The sequence below is a fragment of the Maniola hyperantus genome, chromosome 8 (genome assembly GCF_902806685.2).
Source record: "Maniola hyperantus chromosome 8, iAphHyp1.2, whole genome shotgun sequence".
Taxonomy (NCBI): domain Eukaryota; kingdom Metazoa; phylum Arthropoda; class Insecta; order Lepidoptera; family Nymphalidae; genus Maniola; species Maniola hyperantus.
Genome location: NC_048543.1, coordinates 10,823,976 through 10,849,478, shown reverse-complemented (window position 1 = coordinate 10,849,478; position 25,503 = coordinate 10,823,976). Strand labels below are relative to the sequence as shown.

General features: G+C 37.2%; 1 protein-coding gene across 1 annotated transcript; it reads left to right on the top strand.

Annotated features, from left to right (window-relative positions):
• Positions 1-22,396: 22,396 nt before the first annotated feature.
• LOC117984573 (uncharacterized) lies at positions 22,397-25,069 on the top strand. The gene has a single exon (XM_034971199.1). The coding sequence runs from the start codon at positions 22,397-22,399 to the stop codon at positions 25,067-25,069; it is 2,673 nt and encodes an 890-aa protein (XP_034827090.1).
• Positions 25,070-25,503: the final 434 nt, after the last annotated feature.

Here is a 25,503-nt window from a genome sequence, read left to right as displayed (position 1 = left end):
AATCACTCTCGATTCTGAATTGCAGCCAAATCCGTCCAGTAGATTTTGCGTTGGAAAGAGTAACATACATACAAACTTTGGCCTTTGTAATATTAAGTGTGATGCGAAAGTAGGTATGGCTGCTGACTTTTCACGGCCAAACTGTTTGCGATTTTGATGAAATTTAGTACAGGGATGCGTCATAATTTTTATCCCCTGGAAAATCAAAGAGTACCACGGGGTTTTTAAAAATCTAAATAGATGCGAACGAAGTTGCGGGCATCTTCTAGTTTCCTATGTTTTGCCATAATATAATGGCTATCCAGGTCCATTCCCGGATATTTTCTAAGCGAGAGTTTCTCCTTCTACCGACACTTTTCTTTTCCTCAGCATATTTATTTTATTCTATGAAAACTTAACTTACTTGACTTTAATCTTACAGGGCGACGATGCAGTTGAGATGGAGCGCATAAATTCAATGTCTTCTAGCCACACGATACCATGTGCCATGCCACACGATGCGTTGCGACGTCGCACGGTGCCGCACCGACGTTTAACGGACTTGCAATCAGAGAGACGAACTGGAGAGAGGTAGTGCGGTGCAGCGTGGCACTCAATACCAATCCTAAACGGCGCGAACGTCGCAACGCACCGGAAACACATCGTGTGGCTTCAGTATTAGCTGGATATTAATACCGGGCAATAGCTCAACAGGTAAAGGAGTGGACTGAAAACCGAAAAAGGTCGACGGTCAAACCCCGCCCGTTGCACTATTGTCGTCCCTGCTCCTAGCACAAGCATGACGCTTTGTTGGAGAGGAAAGGGGAATATTAGTTGTTTAACATGGCTAATATTCTTTTTAAAAAAAAGATACAGTTTAAGCGCTGCATTAGAGAAAACGCTTGGATCCTTTAACTTAAAACGATATCTCGTCCACTACAACGCCTATTCAATTTAATCTGGCTTAAGAAGTTATTTCTTAATTAAAGAGCTCTGAGATTGGAATTTCACTAGAATCTTCGAAAATACCTTGATTTATAAGCAAAATCAAAGATGATGTTATAACGAAATTCTAATTACACATTTTAATACATACTTCTAATAAGATTGTTATTACTAATGGATTGGTTTAGTCGATTGTTCTGGGTAAGCAACGTTTAGACAAGTCAGTACGTATCGTATGGTGGACCAACTTTAAATATTCCAAGTTGCAGCTTGTTTCCCTAGCACATTGTCATTGCTCGGTTGGTTTTCATTTTTATTCAGATTCAAGTATTTTATTTTTTTATTTTTATTTTTATTTTTTATTTTGTTTATTTGAAAGTAATCAACAGCGTAAATACATAATTATTATTTAAATTTAAATCTAGGTATAACAGAAGGCCAAAAGAGATTACTTAAAATTATAATTAAACTATTTTAACAGAATAGAGTTAGAATAAATGTAGGTATATACAATAATAAAATAAAATTACAACAGTGTGTATGATTGTATGTGAGTGTGTATGCGTGTGTGAGTGTGTGCTTATGAGTATGTGTGAGCGTGTGTGCATGTGTGTGTGTGTGTAAATGGGAGTGTATGATTGCATGCATATTTAGATGTTAGCTATTTTTTTTGTTTTACGATGATAGTTTCTTAATTCCTTTTTAAATTTATTGTTTGATAGGTAAAATAAGTCAACTCAGCGAACTGATTGTTATAAGTACGTACCAGCGTGGAATATTAGAATTTCGCGCTAATTGAGTTAGATTTGAACATTTATAATTTATATCCCTTGACGTTCGATTCACTGAGTGGTAAGTCATGCGTGCAGTCTAAGATGAAGTCTATCTCCTACGCGGCTCGTACCAGAACTCTAAATTGCTTGGCGGCACGGTGCGGGTCCGTAGCGTGTAACTAGTATAGACATACCAGAAGTTAAATTAAATATATATTAGTTAATACATTCGCCACGGCTGAGCCTCCCACCAGACAAACCCGAAACACAAAAACAGATGCGATTAGGTTTCACTTCATCTGATAAAATCTTTAAAGAGTGCAATTCTCGTATTCTTCATAGAGTATTTTGGTCTAGGATGGATTATATGGAAAGGAGTCACAACCTTCAGCAATGAGGAATACGACCTAAAGAGAGATAAGATGGATAAATCAAGGTAATTTTGTATACTGAATTACAGTATACCAAAATATACTGTAATTCAGTATAATTTTGAACTACCGTATATTTGTATAAATATACAAAATTACTAAGTTCGTCTACTCTTACGAAAGGTTAGAGCGTTTCAGTTAGTGCAAATTTAATCAGCCCCTAGCGATTATGCAAATGTGCTAAGGAATGGATTCTGCTTACGTTCGAATTAGCTGAATAGATTACAGGCTGAAAATATACGACAAATTATGTGGCTAAATAACACCTCCCTCATGTTGAAAATACATTAATTTTATGTTAAAGCAAGTCGGTAATCTATCAGTTAAAGTACTAATAATCATTACGGTATAGGGTATAGATAACGCCTCCGTCTTCGTACGCGTGGATTTAGTTATTAAGAATCCCGAGGAACTCTTGATTTTCCGAGACAAAAAGAGTAGCTTATGTTCACAGGGCACAAATCGATATTGTGCAGTGTGTGGTATTAAACCGATCCATCAACAGCTAACAAGGAGGTATAAATGAATGACCCTCGTTTTCTCGAGACGGCGGTCAAGGAACCGCACCTAAAGTCACTTATCCGATCCATCCGCAAGAATAATTGGAGGACCCGTCTTGGACCGTCCGTGGTTACCGAGTGAGCAGATATTAATTGGTTTGTTTGAATTATTTAAGTTCGACTGTCAGTGCTCCTACGTACACGGGGATTGAGTTACTAAAAATTACATTGCAGGAAATGAAATTTAAAACCTAAAACCGTAGGTTCGTTCCATAGACCATATCATACACAAAAGTAAGTAGTAAGTCCCGCAAATTGCTATGCGCTGGAACCATGTCTCATAACATCGAATGACGTCCTTTTGACGTTAACCGAAATATACCATCAGCTCGAAACTTCAGTCTAGTGCTGACGTCACTAAAATGCGGCCACGCGCAGTAGCAATTTTCCGGACTTATAAAAGTAATATCGTTCCATAGACAAAATTATTCTAGATGCCTGTTACTTTTCACGCTAAATCGAGCATACCTGGAGACACACATAGATTTGACAGAAAGGTAGGAAAAAAAACGGATCTTAAGAAGAGTTAAAAACACCTAATCAACACGAACGATATCGCAAGCAAACGCTAATTTTTAACTTTCAAAAGTATCAAAAAAACTAAGATTGGGATACTGAGCTATTAGTATTATGGCAGGGCCCATGCTTATATAGGGCAGCCTTGAGAAGTTATTCTTGTAGGTACTATTATAATATCTTCTGTGCTAGGGCGCCAAGGTGGGCAGCACCTTAATCAAAACGTAACTATGCTGCGCTTAGTGTGGAAGTTATTATTATTACATACTCAGTAGGTATAACAAATAAATATTTATTTTAATACCAATGGTAGAAGCAAGCTATACTTAAGTGATTTAAATAGAAAAACATCAAAGCAAAATTCAAGTAAATATTTCTTGAGGTAAAATTTTCCGATAAAAAGCGTAAAACACAAATATTATTAAACTTTCGGCTATCAAGATTCCATTACTTCTACTAAAGACCAATATCCACCCACGACAACTTTTACTCAATTATAAGAACAAATAATTTAATTTTAAACGATGCCGTGAGACATGCGGCTCCCCTCAGAGTACTCAAATATCGACTTTTAATGCTTGGATGTTTTATTTTAACAGACACTTATTTATTAGACGAAAATAAACATAATTCACAACTGGAATATGCTTATGAATGTAGATATATAAATTATTATTTAGCTGTTTCCCTCAAGCCTATTTTTGATTGTAGAATTTTGTAATTTGATTGATTAGGCACTCATTTAGAACCGCGACTTTGTCTGCGTGGATTTAACAGTGTTGTACAGATAATAAATTAAAGGCTAACATCATTTAAACGTCTAAAATAAGGGGTAAATTGGTCTCAAACATCACCATCGTCACATATTTGACCGTATATATTACAGCCTAAATTACAGCCTAATGCATGGAATGACTATCCTAATAATTCCATACCCCACAAAACCATTGTCACTAGTAATATCACGGAGCGTAACGTAGCCGACCGCCGACGACATCATGGCTCTGTATTAACGTATAAAGTTAGGACGTTAGCGACGGAACCCACTCGAATATCGTAAACCCCTGTTGTGTCATTCTCAGCACTTGCGCTACGCCTTTGTCACTTTCATTTCGCTTGTACACGAAAAGACAGAAAATGAAAAATATATTTTTGCTATTCACACCAGTGAGCTTCGTATGGTTGGGGCATCTCGATAACGTTGATAGATTTCGAGCATAGATCGCAACATTACCATACTAATTAATATATAATGCGAAAGTGTGGTCGCTCTGTCTGTCTGTCGTCTGCTAGTTTTTCACGGCCCAACAGTTTAAAACGCGATGGTTGATGAAATTCGGTACAGAGTTAGCTGACAATCCCGGAGAAGTACATAGGCTAGGCTTTTTTATTCCAGAAAATCCACGCGGACGAAGTCACGGGCATCATCTAGCAATATAATATAACGTCCCAGATTATGTAAAGTGAACCTATAGTACGCGACCTATAGTCGAGATGGCAATCAGGGTGGGATGTTGGGAACGCCCCGCATACCCGCACAGTCCCACGCGCTAACACTGTGCGGCATAGCGCGGGTGATGGGCGAGTGTGCGGGGCCTTTCGCCTCATACCCCGATTGCCAGCTCGACCTGTCGCGTATCTACTATAACTTCTCTTCTATAAGGTTTCAGTTCGTCCATCCATCTACCTCCAGCAATCTCAAGCGGAAACGTTGTTAAATGGAAAATACGGTATTATTGAATGGTGTGTATAAAAAACTGCAATACTTCTGTGTACTAGTATCTAACAGATTTCTATAACGGACTGGTACTTACTGGTTACTCTTAGACTTATGTAGACTGGACGAAACGAAAATAGAGGTGCCTAATGGGTACTAGCTAAAAAAACCGGCCAAGTGCGGGTCAGACTCGCGTACCCCGAACCCCGCACCCGCGTCCATATGACATAATATCCAATAATAGATCATTAGGACGTACAAGCAATTCGATATCGAGCAGATCTGTGCGTGATATCGTCAAATTATACGATTCTGTCAGGATTTTTTTAGATTGTCCATACATTTTCTTAGGCCGCATGTTCATGCGATATCTCGCCGATATCGGCAATCGATGCAATTCGATATCGAATCACACCATGAAGTCAAAGTCAAAGTCAAATGATTTATTCAAAATAGGTAATAAATTACTCTTATTGATGGTCTGGTCATGAGTCATGACAATCACTAATAATCAATAATCAATCACTAAAGGATACATAATTGAAGAGTGGTTTCGATCGGGAACCTCAAGAAGTTGAGTTTGCGATTTGGGAAATAAACTCACATGTTACGTTTTAACGATTACATTCCTGCAAAAGTGCAACGTATAAATTCAAAACGATTAAGGCCGAATTTTCGAAATCTCCACAGGAGCGCAGCAGCCGCGGGGAAGCTAGATTTTTACAAAATTGTGCACTACGTTTAAATACACTGAACAATATATAGCCTAGGATTGTGTACGTTGAAAACTGAGATGAACGCAAGCAGTAATAATAGTACTGAGGCAGACCAGACATCTCTAGAAAGCATCAGCCACCGTCTCCCACGTGATGCATACTTATTGGTCGATTTCCACAGAACAATTTCAATTGTACCGTACCATTAGCGGGATTCGATTGCCTCTGGCTTCGATAAAACTTAATAGAAATCTCTAATGTCCCCAGATATTCGTGGCTTTTCGTATAAATGCGATTGTACTTCAAAAATTATAATAGAAAATGTTTTTGAATACACTTGCGAATGTTTACAGTTTGATGAAAAACTTTTTAACAAATTCTTAACGAGTCTTGACCTTCGTCAATGTATTGAAAAACCTTTGTGACCATTTTATTTTTAAATTAGTTCGACTGGTTTAAAATAACAGTCGGATTAAAAAATAACCGACGTCAATTTATTACGTAGGTAGTAGATGATGCCCGCAAAGCGTGGCATAAGATTTTCGAAATATCCCGGAACTCATATAATATCCAGGAACTCTTTAATTTTCCGGGATAAAAACTAACCTATGTCCGTCTCCACTCTACGGGATACAAGCCATCTCTGTAGATTGTAGCTGTACTTACGTTTCATTAAAATCGGTTAAGCGGATGAGCCGTCAAAAAGTCGGTTACATTTTCACGGCCCATCCGATAAACAGACAGACTGAGAATGTTAGTTTGGATATTACATAGGAATGATTTGAAGCTAAACTATGGTTTACTAAGATATAATACACTGATCCGTCCTCCTTCTCCAAAGATCTTCATTATATCGTCACCTTTAAATAGGACCTAATTTGACTGACAACCAACTGAAAAAAATTGAAATCGGTACAGATTTTACAGAGATAAACATCGTCAAAAAAAATAGGCGATGGATTGAAATTTTTTCTTATTGAAATTTGGTAGGTTCCTACTTAGAAAATGTCTACTTTTTGTTCGTCTTACCCGGACGACATAGGTTTCATTACTAATTGACGATAAAATAAGTGCCGTTTCTAAGAGAATTAGACACGCAAATATTTATTTCAATTAGCACACCCTTTTTAAGAGTCTCTGTGATTGACTCCAAAGGAAATGGTGACACAGGAGAGAAAAAGGGTTGTTTCTTAAAGGAATTTTGATTGAGTGGGTATTTATTTCAAAGCCCTTTACAGCCCTAATTATGTAGGTAAAGAATCTCTCCTAATTGTTGAAAAGACAGGATTTTGATTAATTATGGTATCCTCTATTTCTTTAATATAACCAAAGGCTTTTACTATCACAAAATTTGATGGCCGCGACTTTATCTTCACGTATATATTATATGTTTTTTTAAATCCACGGAAAGTCTAACATTTTCCAGGACAAAATCCTATGTCTATTTCCAAGATGGGTCCTATCTCTGTACCAAATGTCTATTGCTCATTGTAATTTAAATTTTATTAAAATTTATTTAAAAAAAAAAAAAAAAATTCATTTAAATTTTCAAAATCTCCTGGGAACTATTCGATTTTCCGAGATAAAAATTTGCCTGTGTCTCCGGAATCCGAATTGCATACCTAATACATAGGTATGTACCTACCAAATTTCGCAAACATCGGTTAAGCATATTAAGGACCATGAAAAAACAGATATACACACTTGTTTTATTCAGTACAAAATCTTGTACTTACCTACTCTTAGTACTTGTTTATTTCGGTTGCTCCAAAGGCCTCCAACACTAGGTAGGGTCACTTATGAGCCGCCGCTTCGACCAATCCGTCCATCTTCTGAGTCCTGAAACTAACTAAAACTACACATTCAGACATTCGCAATTCGCAGTGTCTATGATATTGATAAAATAATATAAAGTTGTGTTATCTACAGACCGCTGCCTCCATAAAGGGGAGAAATGCAATAAACGATAGGTAATACATTTTCTTTGTAGATTTTGCGCTTGACCGCACATGGAATATTTAAAACTGGCTGGCTTCGGTCCTTTCTGGAATTGAATGGCCATCCACGTGAATACGGTTTCGGTATATTTACATATATCAGACAGGTGTATAAATATATAAAATGCTTTTATACAAGAACTTATAACTTATTTATTTTCACTTATTTATACCTTTTTCGTTTTTCCCGTCTTGCTGTTTGTTTACAGCTTTATGAATGTTAAGGGTTAGTACTATTATATATCTTTGTGCTTTTGTTTTCATTTTTGAACGGTGAATGTTGAATATAGAATTTATGTACCTACCTAAGTATTTTCTAAACTGCAATTGCGAAAGTGTGTCTGTCTGTCTGCTAGTTTTTCACGGTTCATCTGTTTAACTGCTTTTAAGGAAAGTTTTGTTTTAAGGAAAGCTGAAATTTTTAACGCAGATAGCTATAATGACGTAGACATCCGCTAAGGGATTTTTGTAAATTCAACCCCTAAAGGGATAAAATAGGGGTTTGACATTTGTGTAGTCCACGCGGACGAAGTCGTGGGAATAAGCTAGGCCGTCAATAAAAACGTTCATATTTTGTTTAGCCTATTTAATCCTCTGATGCTCAAAGGTAAGGAAAAGCCAATCTTAAGGAAAGTCCCCATGCAAAGAATTTATATACCTGTCGGAGAACAGGAGGATGGCTGATAATTATTATTCATCTTTAGCCGACATCAGAAGGTAGTAATTAATAAGTAGGTACTTTAATCCATGTTCTTTACAAATAGTTCTCAGTAACGTATCGCACATGGAAACCATCAACGTAACACAACCAGATCACCCTAACCTAACCCTACCTATGGTCGCCTCCAACCACCCCTCACAGCGACCCCTCACCTCACTCTAAACTAGCTAACCTAAGCTAAACACCACATCGTGTGATTAGGGCGCAATTGCTATTGCAACCTCTCAATCAAGTCACGACCTACTCCGTTATCTAATCATCTCAAGGTAATCAATCACAACTTCATGAACGCTCTTAAAAGGATCATTGCATCGACTCTCTTACGATCTAAACCAGATCTTATAATTGACTTCTCATTACTAATTCAGAATATCGCAATAGCTCTACCTTCTCCACTCTGTGCACATCTGCATACAGAACACCATAGCATCGTGCGCCACACGCGCCACGATTACTATCCACCCAATAAGCGATCACAACAGAAACCAGGTAGAATGTAAGCTATTCGATCTCATGGGCAGCTCATTGTCTAATCCATTTCAACATTACAAGAGAGTCATCAATGATTCTTTACCAACCGGGTTATACGATTCTAAAGCGGGTACCTACTATCAAAGTTAACTTCAAGTTACTATCGCACTAAACTATCACTTCAAACTAATCATTATCTCAACTGCCGGTATATCTCCAATTACACTCTAAATCACTAGCGTCTGCAGAAATAACCTTAACGGATGTCCTTATAATAATCTATCCACTGAGCCAAACGTTAACTCACGAATTACTCTAATATTCACCAATCATTAATATTCCATATTCGTCAAACAACTACGCGAACATTATTAATAGTGCTTTGCAGACAAAGTCACCGGATAGCATTAAAGGTTAGAATTACTTTAAGGTTACGATTTAACACAAACATTCTACATTATCACAATCACAGAATTAAATATCACAATCATTATTATTCACGCTAAAAGCTACCTATCTCGAATTACCTAAGCTAATCTGAATTCTAATAAAAAGGCTAGAGTGAATTCTGAATCAGACAACCTACGCGTGTCTGTCAAAATCCAACTCTGACAACTAAAATAAAGATGGCTACCTTCCGTAGAGTAAAGCTCATACGTTTCTTTTCACGGAGTCTACAGACAGTAAGAACTCTTTCAATATCGACCCTCCAATATACCTAAGTACTGGTACTGATTCTGAGCACAACTAAATTTTAGAGTATTCGCATCGCCTTCTTACTAATCTAATATGAAGTGGACAGACATAGTTTTACCGTTTTAAATTTAATTTAGAGCTGTCAAACCTCGTGACTTTAGCTGCCAGTCGCGAGCCTACTGTTTGTAGCGTGCACTAAACTTCAGTCTTTAAATGTAAAATTTATGTTCCGTCCTTTTTTAGAAATATTATAAAGAAAAAGATGTCTATACTCTAAATTTAGTTTATAGAAAGACAACAGAATCGGCGCCACTGTTTATTTATCTAGAGGATAACACGGAATTCAAACATTCTCTCCTAATTAGTAGCAAGTTACTGCGTCTTGACGATCTACAAAAAGCAGTGTGACATAACCAGGAAGGGTTGGCCCATTACGGATTCAAGAGTTAGTCCCGGCTTTTACAGTGGAACATCGGCTTCTATGTAGGTGCTCCACTGTTTTAAAATTTCCAGGAAACGGTCCGCTTTTATTACAATTTCCGACTAAAGGCCGATTTCACTAACTTAGAATAAGACTTATCCGAGAATTTTGATATTTTGGCAGGTTTTCAGTACAGAAACTGTCATTAGGTACACCCAATTAATTCCTCGATTAAAAGACACTCGACTTTAGTGAAATCGGCACTTAATTTTTTACCTACCAAAGGGTAAAACAAAGTCCTATTAAAATGTCACTCTGCTTTCTGTCTGTCCGCATGTCACGGGTCAATAGCTCGTAGACGAAATGAGTTACAAACTACAAACCTGAAATTTTCGCATTTGGTGTAGACCGAAAACGAATATTGAATTGGAAATTTTTATTAAATTAATAATTAAATATAATACTATATATACCTATAGTTAAATTACAGAAAATATGCAAGTGGTTAGATTTTAGTTTTTGTTATAAGCGATTATTCAAAATATCTAGAAATGAAATGGTTTTCCTTTCAAATTAATTAAATATTAGCTAAATTACTTGAACATTAAGAATATTAATTCTGCAAAATATTAAAGATATAGCTAGTATTTATAATTACTTTAATATAATATTATAAGAAGTACAACTTGATTTTAATAAGGCACGATCAAAATGAAGTTATATAAGCTCTTTAGAGGCCTCTTGACAATTAAAATGAACTAAACATTAGACAATTAAGCTAGAGATAAAACCTAGTGTTTTCTCGTCAAAATCATCGTCATCATCATCAACTGATAAAGACCCACTGCTGAACATCTATTGGGTGGTCTCTTGTAGGGGCCATGCCCCACGGATTTGCGCCATTTTAAAATGGTTAAAGTTAAGTAATTTAAAATTATTGATTGATGTGTATTCTTGCGTTTTATTGAGAAAAAGAAGCAAAACCTTTCACACATTAAATAGACCGAAAATAACAAAAAAAAAAACAAACAAAGGCGGCCTGGTTGAGATAATATTATTAGGTATGGTAACCCCTTTCTTCGTCTAATTAACAATGAGCTACTTCTCTCATTTTCAGCCTGTTTGCTTACACTCAAGACGAAATTGCGCCGAGAACTACCTCTGTAACAAATAAAGACCCCTCTGATTGCGGATTAGGAAAAATCACCGCCTATTCTCTCCCTACAAAATCTTTTAAGGCGAAAGCATACTGTTACTTAGTATCTTAATTTTTATAACCAAATAAGAGAGAGGTCTTAAATTTCTACACAAGAGGTGAAGTTTGTTCGGTACTAAAAAGCCCATTCTGAAAATTATTACATGGGTTCGTCAACTACTTATATATGTATTTGTCATTTCATATGTTCCCTTATAATAATTTCATACTACTTTATCGTCATCATCATCATTATCAAGACTGCGTACGGACTCCTCTCAACATGAGAAGGTTTTAGCCATATTCTACCACGCTGGCCAAGTGCGTATGGGCAGATATCACATACCCTTGAGAACATTATGGAGAACTGTCAGGCTTGCAGGGTTCCTCACGATGTTTTCATTCGCCGCTAAAGCAAGTGAACTCCCATAATCGTAAAAAGTTAGAATGCGTGCCCAAGATCTAACCCTGGAACCGCCGAGTCAAAGGCCAACGTAAGGCTATCACCACTTTTACAACTTACGGTTTTACAGTACGCGGCAGAAAATAATGTAAGTACGTCGCGTCGACCTTTAGAAAGAGCGGTATTGTAGTCCGACAAAAGAAACAACGCAAAGCTCTACCAAGCCGAAATCTCATTCTAAAGGTCGATGTAGATTATTTTCTGCCGCGTACTACAACAACTTTTAAAACTACTGACTCGTTAGATATTGATAAATAGGTATTAGCTTCCTTCCTCTTAGCGTTCTGTGTTTGGTGTACACGGCATGACAATTCCAATATGGCGGAAAAGACAAATAAAAGGTTGGTTTTTGAGCTTACTTAGTTTCTTATTTCTTTTTGTTGCGGGCAAAACCTAGTAATAATATAGGTAATAGTAATTGTTGCCTATCTTATCCAAATTATGATGATGATTAATGGGACATTGATTAATAGATCTTTGGAAAATGATTGATTGTTTATTGATGTTGGAACAATGCGAGATCGATCTCAAGCTTAATATTGCTGTACCTAATACCTATCTACTCGTATATAATATAATTTGAAAGGTATTATGATACGTACAGCTTAAACCAAGGTTTATTTTGAGATCTTACATGTGGATTTTCTCTATAACTAAGATTCCGTACTAAATATCACGAAACATGTATAGCACGCGACAAGTCGAGTTTCTACCCACTAGTTAATTTGCTTTTTTTGGTATTTTCGCATTATACCTACAACGAGACGTTTAACAAAATCTACCGATTTCTATAACGGCATCATCAAAGGGTTTTCAATTCAATATCTGAGCAAATCGTTTCGACGTATAAAGTGTTTTTATTTTGCCTTTATTGCCAAGGATTGGATTGAGTCGCGTAGTTCAATGATTATTGTCCAATTTCCTTGCGAGTATCGTCGCTTATGGTACATTTAAATGTTAATCTATAGTACATCATTTTATCTTCCGGTTTATCGTCTTAATATTTATACGTCATCCATCGGCTGCTCACTACTGAGCTCGGGTTTCCTCTCAGAATGAGAAAAGTTTGGCTATAGTCTACCACGTTGGCCAAGTGCGGATTGACAGATTTCACAATTGACAGATTTTTCCTTCACCGTTAAAGCAAGTGACATTTTGATTGCTTAAAAAGCACAAGTATTTCTGCAAAGTCAGAGGTCTCCAAAATCGAACCCCCCGAGTAATAAAATACTTGTACCTCACGAGCCGTCTCAGTGATACGGCATACCACTACTTATAACCATAGAAGTAGGCTAGGTATTAGTACCTACTGAATAATTACATATTATCTTTTTAAATTGAATTGCTGCAGATGTCAGTTTTAAATGAAAGACTTGCGCTAATTAAAAATCTTGACGCTTGTTTCCTAGCATCTCTGTAAAGTAATTAGTAGGTACTCTTGTCTAAAGCACACTCCTATAAAAAAAATAAAGGAATTCGTCTTAAAGCCCCAAACCACGGAGTTCACCTCTGGCGTGAAATAATGACGCCAATCATCATAAAGCGTCGCTGAATTACTGAGCACTTCATCAAAGCTTGCTTTCTAACGACCTTGCATAATTTTGTGAACCGCCAACCTCTATTAGGACCTCGTTAAAGATTCAGAAGAATTTAACGCTTTTCACCTCCAAATTAAGTTAAAGAAATACATTTTCACATCTTTTTCATGTTACTTTTACGTTGGTGTAATGTAAAGGAACAGCCGGTCAGTTTTCTTGCGATTTCTTGGCTAATAAACTTATGATGGTGTATAAGCAATCATACTATCACTAATTAACTAATCTATACTAATATTATAAATGCGAAAGTGTGTTTGTTTGTTGGTTTATCCTTCAATCGCGCCACAACGACGCAAAGGATATTTACATGGATATCCAAAGAGGTAAAGTTTGTAAATTTGTTTGTAGGAGGTCTGTAGTTCCAGAGAAATTCCTTCTCCAGTAGAAAGCTATATTATTTCTGAGTGACATAGGTTATGTTTTATTTCAAACTTTTCAAACTCAACAAAAATTGAGATCCCTACGAAAATTGTAATAAAATACCCGTGCGAAGCCGAGGCGGTTCACTAGTATTTAATAGAGACCTGGAGAGTGGCATAGACTACTTATTACCCTGGAAAATCAAAAAGTTTCCGCGACTCCAACCACCTGAATTTAGGACGGGACCAGAAACCCACGGGATTTTAAAAACCTTATCCCAATTGGGCGAAGTCGCGGCCATTAGCTTGTGTTATATCAAATTATGCCACGTATCCACAAGCAACAAAACTTGCATAGGTATATATTATCAGCTCTGGCGAGTCACTTGCAGCATTTCGAATCCTGCAAGTTTTTCCATCTGACAGTAACTTTCGTAATTTGACCTCTGAAACTGTTATTACTGGTAGACAATTTGCTTTACCTACACTGAAACTGAATATAGCTTTAGAAGGTTATAACAAAAATAAGACCTTGTTTAAATACCAGGAACGTACTAGGTCGAAGAAGAATTAAGCTACATACCAGCTACGATTAATTTATACGACTGCTACTAAGAAATCTGTCTGTGTCGAAACGATACTATGAACTACAAATTAGAGGGCGTGCACTTTTATTTACTAGTGTTTTTATTTAGTTCAGTCACGGAATAACTTCGAAATTAAACTGGGTAAATAGTTAGTTACCCTCTACTATTTGGGAACATAATTTAAAGTTTCTATAGCATTTTCAGGGTTCCGTACCTCAAAAGGAAAAAGGAACCCTTATAAGATCACTTTGTTGTCTGTCTGTCTTTCTGTCGGTCTGTCAAGAAACCTACAGGGTACTTCCCGTTGACTTAGAATTATGAAATTTGGCAGATAGGTAGGTCTTATAGTAGACATAAGGGGAAAAATCTGAAACCTGTGAATTTAGGGTTACATCACACAAAAAAATTAAATTGTGTTCATGAACTAATAATTAGGTAGGTACTTACTATTTTCAATTTTCGAAGTAAGATAACTATAATATCAAGTGGGGTATCATATGAAACGGCTTTATCTGTGCATTCTAAAAAAGGTTTTTATTTATTTTTTCCATCATAGTTTTTGAATCATCGTGCAAAATATCGAAAAAATACGACTGTAGTACGGAACCCTTGGTGCCCGAGCCTGACTCGCACTTGGCCGGTTTTTTAACCATGCACGTCAAATGCAGCGTTGGAATACCTACATATTATTTAGGCAGTTATGGTCTCATGAATAGGATATAAGCTAAGTAGGTACCTACTGATGACTACGGTCATATTATATATTCTGTGCTACGGTAAAGGACCGTGAACTGTGGAGATCCTAGAAGGATAGCATCTAGCAATTAAAACAACAAGAACGACGACCAATCTTTAAAAAAAAACTAACAGCTTAAAACACAAGTACTGTTTGTTCCTATATACAAAATAATTATAGACCCCTAGAACATATTTGTTCTAAAGATCTAAAAGAAAAAGTTGTAGTAGGTATCTAAAAAAATCTTTCCGATGACATATCATTTATCGTTATTGCTTCCTAGGCTTGGAGCCTGTACATTTCTGCCCATACTTCCTTTTCATACTGATTTCATAAGTCGTCTTATCCAATAAAATGCGTGCACATAATAATCACAAATATTTTAAGTAGGCTGATAAATTGCCGTTTTTTTGCGGCTCGTCTTCTTATAAGCGATCAGGTTTAGAAGGTACGGAGTACCTAATTCTCTCACCAAAGTAAACATTTTAAACACAAGTACCCACCTGCCGTAGACTCAAAAAGTAAGTTGACATCTCACTGCCTGCGGCAGACATTGTTGCGCCTTTGCCGGGGCTGCTTGTTTTGTTCTGCCTGTTGCAGCCAGATGCCACTTTGTCCATTGTTTCGTTTTTACTGCACAAACACGATTGCACAACATACGACTTCGTTTTGCACATCGGCAGTCGGTAAAGCCTGCAACATTATGCAGGCGCATTTTGGCTCTTCCAATAGCTCCTTGCTATGCTATAGCTATGTTTGTAATTTCTCTACGTGATCAAATCAGAAATGAGAAGATCCGTAGGAGAACTAGAGTAACCGACATAGCTCAAAGGGTTGCGAAGCTAAAGTGGCAAGGGCAGGGCACATAGTTCGGAAAACCGATAGACGTTGGAGCCCCAAGGTACTGGAATGGTGACCTCGCACCGGAACGCGCAGTATTGGAAGACCCCCACTAAGTGGATGGACGACATCAGACGAGTCCTAGGGAGCCGCTGGATTCAGGAGGCGCGGCGCAAGATCGTGGCGTGTAGAAGTCCCTACAAGAGACCTATGTCCAGCAGACCGAATAGACTTCCATATCGGTTGATGATGTTGAATACACTTATCATTACCCAAAGGGTAAAAATGGAGCCCTATTAATGTCACTCGTCTGTCTGTCCGTCCACGAGTAAGAGGTCTCTGGCTCGTAGACGAAATAAGTTACAAACGGGAAATTTTGGCAATTGAAAACCAAATACTCGTAGCTTGTAGGTATAGGTAGGTATAGGTAGGTAATAGGTAGGTATTGAATTAGAAATTCAATTAATTTTTTTTCTTACCCTAACAAGTGGAGTATCATTGTCTAGAACTCATTGAGTAGAGTACCTACTAATATATTTTATATTTTTATCTTAAAAATATAGGTGAAAATGAGGAGTCGTCAAAGTTGACAATTTTGGAACATTTCTGTGACGGGGTCTATCTAAAAACTAGACTAGTTAGCAATATCAGCCATATCATTATTTTTAATATAACTAACTCCCTTGTTTTTGAGGTCCTTGGACTGGTCTTGACATTCGTTTTAAGCTTTAAAAAGTTTGTTTTTAAAAATGTATTTTTATTGAAATTATAATTACTGAAAACGCGTCACGCGCTTTGTCTGGCCAAGCCTTTAGTAGTTTGAAGAGGCTGTCGCTTTCCACTCGTGCGTTTCGTGACATGTTTGAAGTTATATTTGATAGAAAGCTTCAGCGCGCTTTTTGCGCGAACTATTTAGAGCTTAATGGCGTTGAACCTGCAGACGAGTGGGGAGGCCACTTACTATCAGTCCCCGCTCGGGTAATGGCCTCGCACCTTTCCCGAAAATGTCATCCCTCCAAGTCTTAAATTCGACCTTCACGCATTGTTAACCAAACGTTATCTTTTCTCAGTCGTGGTACTGTATACTAAACAAACATAATGATACTTATGTATCATGATGTCGTCTGTCTATATCATAGAGCAGAAACAAAGAGGAGTTGGCCTAAGCAACTGTGCACTGTGATTTTCAACTAGGTCCTGACGTCATCACTGTGGGCGGGGCCTTAGTTAGTATGCTGTCTGCGTTCGTCAGGTTCACATATATTGAGACTCGTATTATCGGTGTGTTTTCGCGTTTTTAAGAACAAAAGGATGAAGTGTTGTGTTTTATCGTGTCAAAGTTATTCAGACAGACGTTCTGATGCTATGAATGGTATCACATTTCATTTGTAAGTAATTTTATACGTAATTATTAAAATAGTTCTAGATTATTGACATCTAGTGTGAGATAGCTGAACTATGTAGTGACATCAATATATCGATGTTCTAGGTCGCTAAGCGAGTAGTTTTGCTACTAACCCGCAGATGGAAAATTGAGAAGTGGGCGGCGTTCCACAACCCCTCACCCCGCAAAATGTCACTCGATATTTCATAGGGAAATCTTAATACAACATCTCCTCTTTGTTTCTGCTCTATGGTCTATATACACCCATCAAACGAAATCAAACGAGTCGCAGGGAGCCGCTGGATTCAAGCGGCGCGGAATCATTGCGTGTGGAAGTCCCTACAAGAGATTTATGTCGAGCAGTGGACGTCTATCGGTTGATGATGATGATGAATGATGATTACTTATTAAAACCCCCATCTTACTGTTCTGTAAGTTCATAAGTATGGGTTGCCTGGAAGAGATTACTGTAGTGATAAGGTCGCCCTTTGTTATAAAGTCTATCCTGTATGTTTTTTTTTATCTTTTGTCATAGTTTTCTATACATATAAAAGGAAAAACTGATCGGGCTGAAATTTGGCATGCAATAATTATAACGCAGATATCCGCTAAGAAAGGATTTTTGGAAATTCAACCCCTAAAGGGGTAAAATAAAAATGGCCTGTTATGCCAGATCCTGTTTTCCACGCACATGCAAACTGTGGAATCAACTCCCTTCGGCGGTGTTCCCATTAGATTACAAGATGGGGTTATTCAAGGGGCGGACCAACAATTTCTTGAAAGGCCGGCAACGCATTGGTGGTTCCTCTGGTACTGCAAATGTTCATGGGCGGCGGTAATCACTTAACATCAGATGACCCGCCTGCTCGTTTGCTCGCCATTTTTATTTTAAAAAAAACGTTTCGTTTCTTTAACAGATGGGTGAAGGTTTATATTATTCGGGGTTTTTTTACTATTCTCTTTTTATGTCTGATCAACACCGACAACAAAGGGCGCGAGAATTTATCTCGCTTTACTACGTATTTCATACTTACGCTTTAAGGTTGGTAATAATAATATTTACCGTCATGCGAGGTTGAGAGCTCGTTACTTTTGCAAGCGTAGGTAAATCTGAATAGTCGTTTCTGATGTAAATATTCTTGTTATTTTTCACTTACATTTCGATTTAGACCGAAATATTTGACTAAGTATACTTAAGCTTACCTAAACTTCATCTAAGTAGGTGTGTAGATTTAGGATTTTCAAAAACTCGTGGGATTCTATTATTTTTCTTGTAGCCAAAAAACTTCTTAAAAAGTTCCATTAAAATCGGACTAGTCTGGACATACAGACAGAAAACTCACAAACTCAAACTCAAAAGACACTATACTTGCATAAAATTGTATTTGAAAATAAGTGCATGTTTGAATTGTGTAACGAATAATAAAAGCTTTTTTATTATTTACTAGCTTACGCCCGCGACTTCGTCCGCGTGGACTACTCAAATTTCGAACCCCTATTTTACCCCCTTAGGGGTTGAATTTTCAAAAATCCTTTCTTAGCGGATGTCTACGTCATAATAGCTACTCGACCATGCATGCCAAATTTCAGCCTGATCCGTCTTGTAGTTTGAGCTTTACGTTGGTAGATCAGTCAGTCAGTCAGTTTTGTTTTATATATTAAGATTTATTTGCATAGCTAGATGTAGGTACTTACCTATAAAAAGAACTTGAAATACGTCAGTAGATACCTACGTAAAAGTTACTGATGAAATTAGCTGCACAAAATTCATCATGACGTGTACGTTAAAAAAGGGTGAAAGTGGAAAATGTCACGCACGGCATTTGGCATTCAGCCACCGGCGGTATTGATGCGGCAGACGGGGGCCACTTATTTATTCATAAACCCTCAAAAACTTGCCATTGCTTCCCGCCGTGCGCTAACGCAATTCACGTATTAGTGCAGTGGAACGCTGTTGATTCTGTTCTCTAAACATTTATTTATGTACGCTACCTAATGGCGCCCAGACTGGGACTACTGGACCAGGAGATTTTTTTTTCAATTGAGTAGGTAGGTATGCTGCGTAGTAGGCCCTACTGGCCGCTACAGCGTCACCGGGTGGGGACCAAGAGGTGGACGAGTTACTTTTATATTATTGCGTTGAGTTTCATATAAAACAACTTTTGATTACGTACCGGACTGAGTTTAACGTCGCTTAATGATATTTTTATTATTTATTTTATTTATTTTTATCAATCAAGCGTTACAGTTCACACTTATTAACTAAAATAATGCCTTTATTGCCTAAATTAATAATTTTTTTTAAGGCCTACCAAGTAACATTACTTTGTCATTCCATATTATAAACAGTCAGAGATTGTAGTTACAGCTTATGTTGCCTGTAGACATATCAAGTACAGTGGTTATACGCCGTCAGTCAGCGTTGCTTGGTCTACGCTCACGATATAAAATATATATTGCCAGACCACACTCAATTTCCGCATGACAAACGTTTGCTGGGAGCTATTATTGCACCCTTCGATATTTACGTTTCGATCAGATACGTTAAAAGTTTCGAATACAGAAAAATAATATTTTAATGCGTGCTCTAGCTATTAAAGAGTTACGATATCCAATAGTGAAAAGTGACAAGAAAATTGAAATTAAATTAAAAGCAGTCTTCAGTGGTTTCTGAAAAGCTCCTAATTGGTGAATTCGATCAATTGAATTTGCTAGAAATAAACCAAGCTGCTGTCGTCCAGTCCTGAGTCCATCATTAAGAAGGCTGTCTCTGAGGCACTAGCGCTGAGTAGAAGAAACCTATGTACTTTAGTGAGGCCACTTATGAATCAAAGTGGTTAAGGGTCTTTGACATCAAACTGGAGAATGAACTGTCTTGGAGGTATGGATATAGGTAGGCTCTGCCGAGAAGCTGAGACCACGCTTTTGCACATTCTGCATTAATAAATAAACGTAGCTTTTACCAAGGAACGCACCTGGTACGTACACCTGAAGCAGGCGAAGAACATCCCGGCTAAAAACATACTCCTTTACTTGGCGGCAAATAATATTGGACTAAAATTACAGTAGATAACACAATCCACAATCCACAATGGTCAATGTGATATAGGTTTTTCAACAGCCTTGCACAGTCGCCACTTCCAATTCTAAATTCTAATTCTAACTTTCAAGAAGAAGAAAAAAAGAATGATAGAAAAATTGATCAGCGTTAAACTGTCAAAGATATTATGTATAACTTTTTTTAAAGGCATCATCACTACGTCGCATGCGACTTGTATAGAACGGTATGACAATAGAGGCGCGGGGCCGGCGCCGCTGCTGATATGTGACAGCAAGATATGTTTCGGTGCAGGCGCGCGTCGGAACACGTTGCTAACAATGACAACCCTGAACTGATATTAGCTTTTAGCAGGCCAGACCGACAGACAGACCGGGGACTAGGTGCGGACTGCCTCTGCAACTAGCTAGCTCGCCCGGCTTTTCTCAGATGGAATTTATGAAGGTACGCGACAGGTCAAAAAATTCAAAATTATAATAATTTATTCAAAATAGGTTATAAATTACTCTTTTTGATGGTCGGTTGTTGGATGTCTAAGACATAGTGGTGAAAATAATTGTTACGCGAACTTAAAACTAAAGCTACGGGGGTTCCCAACGCGCCCAGCAGGGTGATTCGCTAACTCAGTTGCTAACACTGAATGATAGGCACGGAGCTCATCTTTTAATCCGTTGAAGGTTTTCTACGAAAAAATATTATATCAACCAGTGAAGCAGCAATGTAGAGCTAACCAACCTCGGTGGCTGTCATTTAGTGTTAGACACTGAGTTAGAGAATCACCTAGCAGGTCTGAGAAGAGAAGAAGAGAAGTCGAGATGGCAATCGGGGTATGAGGCTTGGGGACGCACACCCATGCGTCACCCGCGCTATCCCGCACTGGGTTACCGCGGGGGCTGTGCGGCATGCCCACGCCGTTTGCCATCTCGACCTGTCGCGTACTATATCTACCTTCAAATCAAGAGTAACTAGGCATATTCTTCTGAAGAAGCACATTCGACCTTAGGCTAGAATAGTACTCTTAGGCTGCATAATTACTTCCCATCGGTTGTAATTAAATTCAAAAGCTTACAACTTACAATATTATTCCTAAAGTTAATTCGTTGCTTATATTTCCTGCATAATGCAGGTGGTATTCCGTATTACCGTGAAACAAATTTTCTTAATACAAAGACATACTCCAGTACTTCCAGCGTCTAGACTTAGCCATGTGTGAAATAACCTGGGAATTGTGTACGTACTAATAAACCTTAAATGTTGGTTATAAAACTAATAGCGAACGTCACTTTGTCGTAAACTGTGTTATTAACCGAGTAAAGGTTTTGACTGTTTCCATTTTCTTTATCGGACACGAAAAAGAATTACGATTTCCAAGATACAGTTTTATCATTTTTGGGAACTAATAAATCACTATATTATTTTATTTTATTTGGAAAAACAACAGCTTAAATTGATTTTAATAATTTTAAAATTAGTGTCTAAAATAGTTCTGCAATCTGCATGTCAAAGCAAATGTAGTTTCCCTACCGTAAAAGAGATGTCGTTGATATAAGATTATCTCACGCTAATTTTATTAAATTGAGTAGTGGGTACCGCCAACCGAGCCTAAATAATGTTAGATATTTATGACACAGTGCAATTCCTTCGTCTTTTTGCGAAGATCACCTAAGTAACATGTTTTCCAAATTCATATAAGAGATTATTAGGGTTTAAAGCGATATGTACGTGAAATAGTTATAAATACAATGAGTTTAAACGAGATGTGATACGAAATACTTATTAGCTAAATAATACGTGAATCAAAACTAGTGTTTTTACGAGAAAATAAACGTGTGTGATTACGAATCGATATTTCATTTTTAAACATGGTGCCGAAACCAGGGAATATTAAGAAACTATCATTAAATGTTATGAAGAATGTTATTGTGTTACGCAGAATATTGTTCAAATGTTAGGTGAGATAGAAATACTGTGTTATGGAAACAAGAAGACTAGCAATTTTACAAGGTTTGATGAACTTTAAAAACAGATATTATTCTTGAACTGTGAAGATGAACTTTTTGCACTTTTTGTGAACTTTTGAAACTTTATTTGGATGGTTATTTTACTTTGAAGGTTAACTTTTGAACTTTTATGTGAACATTTTAACAAGATTGTTACAAACATTTAGTGAACTTTTTTTTTGGAAGATTTCTTTATTTTTTAACATATATAACTATACTTTTTGGAAATAAACATGGAGTTAATAAGCCTAATAAAAGGTCAACAAGAATTGTTTGAGCAGTTGAGAAAGGCTGAGCGCAACCTTAGGAAAGCCAACCAAGAGATGCGGTCAAAATATAGTTATTTGACTGCTAGAATGGAAGCGTTGGATAAATTAGAAGATGCATTTAGTCAAAATCACTTGGAAATTGTTGCAAAAGCTACATCAGAGCAGACACTACAGTTACCATATTTTAAGGATGATTTGCAGGACAATTTTCAGGAATTTTTCTTACAATATAAATCTCTTCTAAAGGAGTATATTGCATTTATAAATCCAACCACCATGACTACAAAGGCAACTACGAGCACGAGTGCAGTGACAAATGTAAACAGCTTAGAAGTTAAATTGCCTAGAATTGAACTTCCTAAATTCTCTGGCAAATATACCGAGTGGCAATCCTTTTTTGACATGTTTGTCTCACTTATACACGAGAATAGCACACTTGCGCCAGTACAAAAATTACACTACTTAAAATCAAACTTATCAGGAGAACCAGAAATGTTATTGAGAAATTTTCCTACAACAGATGCTAATTACACGGAAGCCTGGGAACAATTAACTAAACGCTACAACAATGAGAGATATAACTGTAATTCAATTATGAAGACTTTATTTGGACAGAAAACTGTACAGAATGAATCTGCAAGTGCCCTTAAACTTTTACTAGATACTACAACTTCTTGTTTGAAAGCACTAAATAATCTTAACATTAAGACAGATCAGTGGGATGCTATAATTCTTCATTTAGTAGTTACAAAATTGGATCATGAGTCTCATCGACAATGGGAACAAGAAGTAAGTAAGACATCAGACGAGCTACCTACATGGTCACAGTTAGAAGCATTTTTAGAAACGAGATTCAGAAGTTTGGAAATGATTGATAGTAAACATACGAGCACTACAAAACCAACACAAAGGAAGAACATACAGCAAGAAGTAAATACTAAGGCATTTCATTCTGCAGTCGAAGAGAAAGTGAGCACTACTGAGCAGACCTGCGCGATGTGTGATGGTTCACATTTCATTTATTACTGTGCTGAATTCAAAACGTTACCTGTGATTGAGAGACAGAAGTTAGTAGAAACGAAGAAGCTATGCTTCAACTGCATGGCGCCTACACATCCTGTAATTAGGTGCCACCAGAGAACTTCTTGTCGCCGGTGCGGCCGAAAGCACCATACACTGCTCCATTTTGAGAAAGAGGATAAGCAAGCGTTTGATACTGCGAGACCAACTGAGAAACAGGCAGAACAATCTACTAGTGATGAGACAACGGTGGTAGCTAATTTTTCTAGAGGTGAATTGAGGACTTATCATGTGTTGTTAGCTACTGCTATTGTGAAAACTGCGCCTACAACTGGGTCGCATGCTCTTAGAGCGTTGATAGATCAGGGCTCTCAAGCCTCTTTTGTTAGTGAAGATACTGTGCAATTACTAGGTCTTAAGCGTACTAATGTGAATGGTAAGGTGTTTAGTTTGGGAGATGGTCAGCTGAGTATTAAACATGCAGTTAGTATTAAAGTCGAATCGCGTTATGAACCTGGAAAAAATATAACTGTTAATGCTTACGTTATAAAATCACTTACCTCTTTGTTACCGTCGCATGAAGTACATATCCCCGATTGGCTGGAGCTGAAAAACTTATCTCTCGCTGATCCTGGATTCGCGTCGCCTGGAAGAGTTGATGTACTACTTGGTGCTGACGTATATGGAGAAATAATGCTGAGTGGTATTAAGAAGAGCCCGTATGGAAATCTTATAGCACAAAACACTATATTTGGCTGGATTGTGTCTGGAAAAGTGTCACCAGATTTACATAGTGAAACCATTACTAGTTTACATGTTCAGGTAGAGGAAGACAAGTTACTTAGAAATAGGGAAATAGAGAACGAGATTAACACTACTGAGAGAAAAACAACTAGAGAAGAGAAACTTTATGAAGAGAAACACGAGAAAACTACAATACGAGAACGAGAAGATGGAAACGTCATATTGAGTTTACCATTTAAAACTACTGAGCTGCAATGTCAATATGGAAAATCATGTGACATTGATACGAGAAAAGAATATTTGTTAGAGAGAAATCTGAGAAATAATACTACACTCGCTAACGAACATAACATGTTGGAGAATCACGAACATTGGAAGATTGAAACTGGTTGGGTATTGAAACGAGAGATTGATAACATAGAAGATGCACAGAAAGATGATAGAGTGAAAATTCCTACTGACGAGTTGTATCAAACCGTACAGCATTACACTAAACAAGATCAAAAACACAATTACAGTGAGGACATACTTTCATTGGAGATCAAAGATTGTGTTACAAAACAGAGCGCTTTATCTATTCTTCGTCCCCTTTTTAAAGAAAATGGAATTTTAAGAGTTGGTAAATGTCAGAGTGAAGGTGAAGAAAGCTACGATGTAAATAATACAAATATTTCTTCAGCTAAGGGTCATCTTAGCCAGCTAACCATTCTTAGTACTCACACAAATACACCAAATGATGGTCCTCAAAAAGGAACGAGTTTCAAGAGATACAAATACTGGACATCGAGAGTACGTAAGAAAGAAGCAGGTGTTCGAGGAGGTAACGTTCAGGCGAGAAGAGTCGTCGGGGATTGTACATTAGGGCGTGCTTAATCGCGATACGTTTATTAGTGCAGAACCATAACCCAGATGACCCTCTCCCATTAGCACCTGGTAATTTTAGTATAAGTGATTAGATATTAATGTCGCGTACTATACTTGGATCAGTATGTAACTTTACATAGAGGAAAATTAATTAATTTGTTAAATTATTTTGCCTCAAATATTAACAGAGTTTGTGAACAACTTAAATCACATAATTTACTTGTAAAATGGAGTTTAGGCAAAATTGTAATCAATCGTATTTTTACCTGACGATGTGATGCGAGCCGTTAATGTACATGTGAAAGAAGTTTTTTCAGAACGCGCAATCACTAAATTTTGTCTTTACTAACTAAATCTTAGTAGCTCAACACACATTGTCACGGTGGGCGGTTGTGCCAAACGATTTTAGTTAATTAGGTATACATTATTTTGCTTTACTTTTA